Source organism: Rattus rattus, chromosome 3 (genome assembly GCF_011064425.1).
Source record: "Rattus rattus isolate New Zealand chromosome 3, Rrattus_CSIRO_v1, whole genome shotgun sequence".
In the NCBI taxonomy this organism is placed as follows: Eukaryota; Metazoa; Chordata; class Mammalia; order Rodentia; family Muridae; genus Rattus; species Rattus rattus.
The window spans coordinates 116,346,449-116,355,174 of NC_046156.1; the positions used below are offsets into that span (position 1 = coordinate 116,346,449).

Here is an 8,726-nt window from a genome sequence, read left to right on the forward strand (position 1 = left end):
ATTACTAAATCATTAAAGTCACACTGTTGAACGCTAACCTCTGAACAACCAGAGTTAAAATAAACACTCTTAAAAAAAATTTAGCATTTCAAGGAACTACGATATGAACAAAACTCATGCTTAACTAAATAAAGTGGGGACACTTATTAAAAAAAAAAATACTCACTTTACAAAGTGACCCACTCAGGTGTCTGATGAGAGATGTAGACCACGAGACTCTGAATACGTTCCAAAAAGTACTGGCTAAAACCCGAGGGCACCCATGCCTGCACTTCGTAACTTAAAACTCCAACAGCAGTACAGGTTTAAAATAAAAGAAAGATGCAATCGAGAGATGGTTTCATTAATTAATATATTTTCTGCATTGTAGTTAACATATATGTACTTTGTGTACTGTCTTTGAGTCACCTTGTTTTTCTTGAAGTAGTGATATGTTATATTCAGACATGAGTACATTTCAACAGTCTTTTGCAATAAATATCATAAAATAATAGAGATTCGCATAATAAATATTCTTTACAATAAAAAAAAAGTTTAACAGACTTTTGTCTTAAAAATAGCCAGGATTCAACTTTGTGTTTTATACATAAAATATACAAAAAGCACCACAATTTGTGGTTAAGGCAATGAAAACACAGGAAGGGTTGGAAATGCTCAGCTGTTAAAGAGTCAAAAGGCCAGCCAGGAGCCAAAGGCACCTTAGGGAGCTGCGGCTGAGACACCGGGGCAGATCAGATAGGAACGTCAACTACCGTGTCCAAGCGCCCCCTCAGTGAAGCGGGGGTGCGAAGGGAAGGCCTTCACGGATACTGGGCGCTGGAGGAGAAAGGAGGGTTGCCAACATCATCTCTGATGTGAAGACCAACACCGCACAGTGAATCCAGAGCTGTGCCAAAGGGGTGTGCGGGGATGACCCATCTGAACAGTGCATTGTGGGGAGATTGCGGAGGGCTGTAAGGACAAGGCAGCGAGTAGATGCCAAGAAAACTGTGTTCTAAGGAGAAGAACCTCCCATCCGGCTAGGAGTAGGATGCTAAGATAGCTCTCATCAGAGGCAGATTAATATATAGCTTATTTAAGCACTTACATGGTTACTTTTTTTATAAACCAAGCTAAGTCCATGATCCCACAGTACCAGACCCCAAACAACTCTCGGCCAAGTCTGGGCATGCGCACATCTTCACAGACGCAGCTGGAAAGCTGACACAGCCCACAGGCGCTCCCAGCTCCCAGAACCCTCGAGGTGGGATGGGACCAGGCTGGACGCAGTTTCACAGTCCACTCCTACTGAGGATCATCCAAGACAGGAGAGACTAGAGAAGAAAATCTGCCTCTAATACCACGCTTCTCAACAGCCAAAGTTTGGAAGCTAGACATTCCGGAGGTCCAACCCACCTCCAGAAGTCATGACGGCTTGCCTTGAGCCCTTGAGGGGCAGCTCTCCAGCTTACAATAGACAGTGTTGGAGTTTCTACACCTGCAGCCAGGGCGGTGGGTCCAGTCATAACAGCCCCTGCACAGCTTCAGGCAGCCCTTGGCAGGAGGGTAGCAGAGCAAGCAGGGTAGGCACAAGGACAGGGCTCCCATGCACAGGTATCTGGAGCAGCAGTGGGACTGGGAACAGGAGCACGGGTTATCCGAGTAAGAGCCCCCATCGTCATCATTGGAGCAGTGGTAAAAAATACCCTTGACCAGGCACATGCAGGTCCCGTACTCCACCATGCTCTCCGCGGAGCACAGGCACTGCCGATCGCAGGCCAGACAGGAAGGCAGAGCTCGGGGGGCTGTACACTCTCCACATTTGCACTTGCCGCACTGTTCGCAGATGAACTTGTGTTGGGTGGGGTCCTCTTTCAAGGAGGCCTTCAAGTCATCCACAAGCAGCTGCTTGGGCTGGGTCCGGATGACCCTATCTGACCTATGACCTGGGATGGGCCTGGTGGGCGGAGATCTTCCCAACAGGCCCTGCTCAGAAGACACACTGCTGCTGCTCCCTGAGCTGGCTGCGCTTCCGGTGCTGGTGGACCTGCTCAGCACCGAGCCCCTGGCATTGCCCGAGTGGCCGGCAGGTCGGTGCACGTAGCTGCTATTCACATTGGCTGGTATGATTTCATGAGTCCTTTCCTGCTTTTCGGGTCTTGGTGCAGTTCGAGGAGCCGGTCTTCTCGCTACCGAAGGTCCCTCTGTGTATTCATTGCTGCCTCTGATGGCTTTGATCTGGTCTAGGGACAGAATCGTGGCAGGCTGGGTGTCCCTGTCATAGTCTAACCTCTGCCGGCCTTCCACAGCCGGTGGCTGAATCACCACTAGTGAAGTGTGGCTGTCATGCCGACTTGGGGAATCCATGTGGAGTGATCTCCAATTCCAGCAGTCAGCGGAAATCTGCCATGCATCTGAAATCCTAAAGAAGAGTGAGAGAGAAAATAAGCGGCAGAAATCGGTTTTTTTTTGGGGGGTGGGGGGTGCGGGTGTGGGAAGGGCTTCTGTCAAGAAACAAATTTCCCAAGCCACATGGTAAAGATCTCCTTCGTCGGCTGATTCCAATGATGCAGAATCCTGGCCAGAGTCCAACTCCCAGAAAAGATTGTAGAGGACCATATCACAGGAAGAAAGCAAAGACCTCATGCCTTAAAAATTAGAAGTTGCTCTCCAGCTTCTGAAAAGCAGAGGAAGTCGTGTCTTCCTGTTTGCAAACCTAACAAATAATTAAGATGAAATATGCCTTCGAAGGCAGCACTCAGTGTGCGCTCTGGAACTGTTCTCAGAGTTCACTATCAGTTCACTGGCAGTTCACGTAGGGAAAATGTCAGCTACTTTTTAGAAGATTAAGAATGGTTTTAGTGCTGTGGCCTCTTGGCCGTTTATATGCTGTTACGAGCTTCAGATTAATGAGAAAATTAATCAAGGCCAATTTCCAAAACACTGGCTGTTCCAAGCTCACTCGGAATCTCCAAAGGTCACTTTCAGCAGAAGTCAGGGTCTGAGGCTAGCTCATCACACACACATCTGTGAGATGGGCAAAAGAAGCTACAAAGAACGAGGAATGCTCTGGCACACGTATGCAACCCTTACGGTGTGGCTTTACAAGGCTCACCCGCCACACAACAAGGGTAAGTTATGCACAGTGTCAGCCCTTTAAAGCGGGGAGAGGAACCCTGGTCTTTTTCACAATATATGTATTTCCTTTCATTTACCTGCATGACAGGCCTTGATTTTCATAAGCCCTGAACAGACCGGCTTTTTGTAGTAAAATAAATACTGATACACTGATACAACAAACACGTTTCCATGTCAAGAAGAAATAACTCCCTACTTATAACGTATTCTTCCTAAAACAGACCAAACTCTTTCCGTTTCTGAGCGATAGGTTTCTGGAATATTTTTCACACAAATGCCTTCCGAACTTACAGATAGATTGATGCACCTTAATTCAAGAAGGAACCCTCTGCACTTTCCTGATATCCAAAGGAAAACAAAAACAAAACAAAAAGTCTTAAGGAATAAGTCACTTTACTAACAAATGCCCCTAGACTACAAATGTGTTAGCTTTTTGGAGGCCCCTCTAGCTTATAACTACCTTCTCTGCACACGAGAAACACATCCATAGCAAGTTTTAGTGCCGAACTCCTAAACGATACCGGAAACCTGCACATCGTTCTGTGCCTTATCTATTTTTTAAAAATTTAAAACTCCATAACGAAGACTTTAAATGGGCCAAGCCTCATCCACAAGAAAGGAAGACGTGGGAACGGCTTGTTTGAGCTATGAAACCCCTAGGCACAGCTTTCATTCGCATTTTTACAGGGCATTCCCAAGCAAGTTCGCTCAGGCGGAGCACTTAGGTGCCCCGCAACCGCCCAGAGCTAAGCCGGAGCGCGCGCGCGGACAGCACTGTGGGTAGCACCGCCCGGCGCTTGGGCCCCAAGCCGAGACCTCAGGGGCACCGAGCCGCGGCAGGTCCGGCGGGGGAAAGTTATGAATGAAAACAGCTCGCGGGCGGGAGGAGGCAGCGCCCTCTCCCGGCGTCCCGCGGCACTGCGCTCCGAGCACAGGCGGGCGCTGGGTCCCCAGCGCCATCGGGTGCCGCGCGCTTGGCACGGGCTGCGCGAAGACCGCCAGGACCGCCCGGCCCGCCCCGGCCCGCACCTGCCGCCCGCACTCACCTCGGCCTCCACGGCGCCGGCCGGGGCGCCGAGCGGGCGAAGCGCGCGCCGCATCAAGCGCGGCGGGGCGGCCGGGCGCGCATGGCCCGCGCTGCGGCCTCAGCGGCCCCCGGGCAGGGGCGCTTCTCCGCGGTTGGCGGCGGCCGAGGGCGGCTCGGGGACATCCGCCGGTGCGCGCGGCGCCCGCTCCACAGCACCGTCCGTCCCGGTCGTCAGGCGCGCGGCCCGGCGTCGTCCCGGGCTCTCGGGTTCCCGCAGGTCCGCGTCCCCGCAGTCGCCACGCCGGCTGCAGACGAGCAGAGACAGAAACACGTGAGTCCCTCGCCAGCCCGGGACGCTGTCCTGCTCGCCGTGGTAGACAGCCACGAGCTCCGGACACACGCGGCCGTGCACGTTTTGCCCCCACGGAACGCCCCGCAGTCAAAAGCGCGTCCCAGCGACGCGTCTGCGCGAGGCAAGCCCGCACGCAGGGACGGGGAAAGTCAGGTCTGGCACGAGCGCCCGGCGGGTCGGTCGCCAACAATGCGCACAGACACGCGGGTGCGCGGCGGTGCCAGCCCGCGTTCGCACACACGGAACTCGCTGCCCGGCTACGGAACTCGCTTCAGGGCCGACCGTAGAGCGCCGGGCACAGAGCTAGAGCCAGCTCAGAAAACGTCCAGTTCCAAGAAAATAAAATAAAATAAAGCACCATTCTCACCTGATCTCGCCAGGTCCTCGGCGGGAGGGGAAGGCTCTTACCTAGTGCAGAGCCTGGGGCCGGCCTTCCCGGCACATGCACGCCGCCCACAGCCGCTCCTCAGCCCGCAGAGCTCTGGCTGCGGGGCCGCCGCAAACCCCTGCGTGCTGAGCACTCGCGCGCGGGCTCCGCAGCATTTCAGCGTCGCCGCCACCTCCACCTCCACGCCGGGACCCGCCCCCGGTGATATCATGTGTCAATCACGCGGGCTGCGCGAAAACCCGGAGCAGGATTTTAGCGATCGTGGATGTGGACTCGAGGACGCTCTTAAAAAGTTGATTGCCAGCAGAAATCCTGAGAGGGCAACAGGGGAGTACCCGGTGTTTCAGGGGCCCTGTCCGTCTTGAGCTGTCAGCCTCCGATTTAAGGGGACTGGTGGATTCACCCTTAGAGTTGAGTTAAAAAGAGTTGTGAAGAACATTTAAAAAGCAAAAACAAGCAAACAGCAACAACAACGGAAAAAACTTGTACACCATGCCACCGTGCCCCCAGACAGAGGGAAAATGTGTGAAGTACAGATCATGCGAAATATGAAAGTTCCAGAAAGGACAGTCACTTTTGCAAATGCAATATAATTACACACTGAAGAGTGGAAATTCCTGCTGTGGGGTTTTAGTGATTGCTCCATTTAGTTTGTGATTTGATCCCTAAAATTACATGGGGGAGGGGGAACCCAATTCCTTCCTGTTTTGTAATGTTTGTATAATTTTGTCAAAAACACCAATACATTTTTAATAAGCATAACTCATCAGGAAGTTTTAGCTTTCGTCACATGTCTGTCACGGGGTGGGGGACTTTAGTAAGCCAGGGAATGCTTTTTGCTTCTTTACAAACTAAGGAAGTTGGACATGTATTATGGGGACGATATAGCTCAGGATGCAGTGAAAAGGAATGTATGTGAAATTAAAAGTTCCACGAAGCTTATCTTAAAGATAACCTAAGACCTCAAAAATTGTTAGTGGAAATAATTTTCCAGGGAATTTTTATCAGGAACAGTATTTGATCAACAACAGAACTCCATGATCTAAATCACCTGTGAACGGGAGTTTGGATATTTTGGGTTCAAAGAAATTTTTTAAAGTCTTAACAATTGCAGTGGATTTTGATGAACATTTTTTATGACCATTGGCATACTGCATTTCCAAGCTTTTGACTGTTTTTAGTGTTCACAGTTATGCGTGGGATTACATGCAAGGAACCCAGGCACTCCCTACACAGAACAGCAGCAGCAAGAAAGTGCACTAGAAGGCAACAAAATGTAGTAAAAGCCAAGAAATTGCCTGTTCACCCTTCATGGGAGGGGATGTGTTAAAGACATGTTTTCAAGCGTAAAGTTGGTAGGGCTTTTCTATTTTGTCTATTTTCACAGATGTAGCAGCCTATGGAAGTTTCTGCAGTAGATATCTCTCTCTCTCTCTCTCTCTCTCTTTCTCTCTCTCTCTCTCTCTCTCTCTCTCTCTCTCTGTGTGTGTGTGTGTGTGTGTGTGTGTGTGTGTGTGTGTGTGTATTGGAAGTGTCAAGTCAGACATACAGTATCACATCAGAATATTTTATCTGGCTCTCCCCAGCTGTTCGCACAAACCTGGGGCCAGAGGTCTGTTCTCCAGCGTGATAAGATGAGGAGGAGCTCATGGATAGTTTTAATTATAAAATATAATTTCAAGGATTCCTATTTACATTTCAGAGTATTTCAGCCAGAGACGGGCTAAAACAAATTTCTTAAGTTTTAAAAATTTTAATAATCCATAAAATTTTGTCAAAACTACTACCTTCAAAGGTCATGCTCTATTTCAAAATCGAATATATTACACACCACATTTGATTCTGCTTAAATGCCTACATTTTGTGTTTCTTGAGATCCCATATTACTAGGTTAGGATCCAGTAACCTTGAACTGGAAAACATTTAACGAAGTCAGCTTCGCCTTTTTAATTGCCTGCAGCCATGAGACATGAGGGAAACTATGCCTTTTTAGCTTAAAACAGACCTTGCGTTTTATTTAGTAAACTCAATCGCAGTGAGTCTAGTCTAGAAATGAACAAATGGAACAGGAAACATTTTTTGTAAAAGATATAAGGGTCAGTGTCAGTAATCTCTAGTTCTCTATATAAGATCTGTCTAAATAGAGTCCAGTGGGAAGGGAAGCCCAACACATTCTTCAGTTTCATGAGAAAACACAATTATCCATCTCTTTTGTTGAAAGAGAATAAAGTGAAAAACTTGACTGGCAAATGCTTCAGAAGTGTGAGTGACTTAAAAGAAATTAAAGTACTCAAAGACTTGTTGATTTATTTATTTGGCCTAATAAAAACATCAGAGCCATTGTGTGTCTGCTTCCAGGCTGACAGGCAATACTTTCTAAATCGCCTAGTATTTCTGTGATGTCACGGTAAGTTACATTAGTAATTGTGAAATATATTAACTATATTATCATTCATAACTTTGCATGCTGTTGAGAAACAAAGTTGAAACCAAAACATCCCAGAAGTTGACGCTTTAGTGGACTTGAATCCATCCATAAGGAGCCAGTAATGGAAATTAACTTCTTTCCTTTCCTTTTAGGGCAGTCATCACTGTATTCTTGAACGTCCTCAGAAAAGCTGCAAGGATGGGCCATGTTATTTTCCGTTTCCTTTTATGAACGGTCTTTGTAGAAGACCAAAATAGGCTAACCTATTCTGTAAGGTTTCCAGAAACATGTCCCTCATTTTCAGAAGCATAGTTCTTGCCCTTTATTCTTCGTGGTTTTTACATTCTGTAAGTGGAAGCCATGAAGTCCTGCCCTGAGTAAAGGACTCTGAATGTTTTACAGACTCCGCCCCCCTAAGTACTTGGTTTCCAGTGATTTGGTTGAGTTGGAGCCTCTCTCCTTATATGCAGGTGTTTGAGTGGCAGGTGTTCACACAAACTGCCTCAGACTGTCACTGTCCAGAGCCTTAAGTTCACACAAGGAAGCATCTCTGCCTCAGTACCAAACAGGCATTTCTTGCCTATCCAATAGCACACAAAATCCTGCTCCCCTCACCCTGGTTTGCTCATCATTTTCGTAGAGAAGTAAATGGAACATCGCTCTGTGCATCTGACTTTTGAAACAAGGAGCAAAAGGTCCTTTAGGCAACAACGACTGCTAATCTGAACACTTCCTACCATTTTCATCGTTACGGATGTGCATAAGAACCTCATCAGGTTTAAACCTGAAACTATATGGCCTCCAAAATAGAACTGTAAGAAAACCAGATTCTGTTTTTACTAAAACAAAATAACCGTAGACACTTCCTAGGGCTTGTCAACTTTAATGGTTGTTTCCAAATGAAGTCACTGTCAGAAATTACAGTTTGCTCTTTATCTATGAAAAGGTAACTATAGACATTTATGAAAAGGTAGCAGCATGTTTTAGGTAACTATAGACATGTCATTTAAGAGTGCTTAACACCGAAAAGAGAAAGCATAGGAAAGTCACAAGAAGTTTAATAATGTATACTTAGTTTCCTTACTGCATAATTGTCCAGGCCTTTAAAGTAATCCCAGTAACAACAACATTTTAGATGCTCTATAATAACTGATCACATACAAGCCTCTAAGGGCTGAGTTTCGACTGTATCCTCCTTCTGCGTTATGATCTCATCTCCTTAATGTGCCCTGCTTCTTCATAAGCCCTCTGTTCAGTATTACAGGTAGGGAGAACACTGTGTCTTCAAGCAAGCCCAATGAAGAACCCACAAAAAGAAGTCCAGAAGCTGCCACATGTAGCTTAGTGACCTTTGGTTTTTCCTGGCACTCATAGCAACACTGTAGCCTTCTGACGCCTCTAACTCCGAGATGCT

At 47.6% G+C, this 8,726-nt stretch overlaps 1 protein-coding gene across 3 annotated transcripts; it reads right to left on the reverse strand.

Annotated features, from left to right (window-relative positions):
* Nucleotides 1–333: 333 nt before the first annotated feature.
* Nucleotides 334–5,065, reverse strand: Spry1 (sprouty RTK signaling antagonist 1). 3 transcript variants are annotated; one of them, XM_032898477.1, is made up of 3 exons: nucleotides 4,864–5,006; nucleotides 4,164–4,449; nucleotides 334–2,401 (listed from the first exon to the last, which is right to left on the reverse strand). In XM_032898477.1, exon 3 carries the CDS (start codon nucleotides 2,344–2,346, stop codon nucleotides 1,405–1,407), a length of 942 nt encoding a protein of 313 aa, XP_032754368.1. In that variant the 5' UTR covers nucleotides 2,347–2,401; nucleotides 4,164–4,449; nucleotides 4,864–5,006; the 3' UTR covers nucleotides 334–1,404. The 3 variants fall into 3 exon arrangements, with proteins under 3 accessions (XP_032754368.1, XP_032754370.1, XP_032754369.1); XM_032898479.1 differs by lacking the exon at nucleotides 4,164–4,449 and having other exon boundaries at nucleotides 4,905–5,065; XM_032898478.1 differs by lacking the exon at nucleotides 4,164–4,449 and having other exon boundaries at nucleotides 4,864–5,065.
* Nucleotides 5,066–8,726: the final 3,661 nt, after the last annotated feature.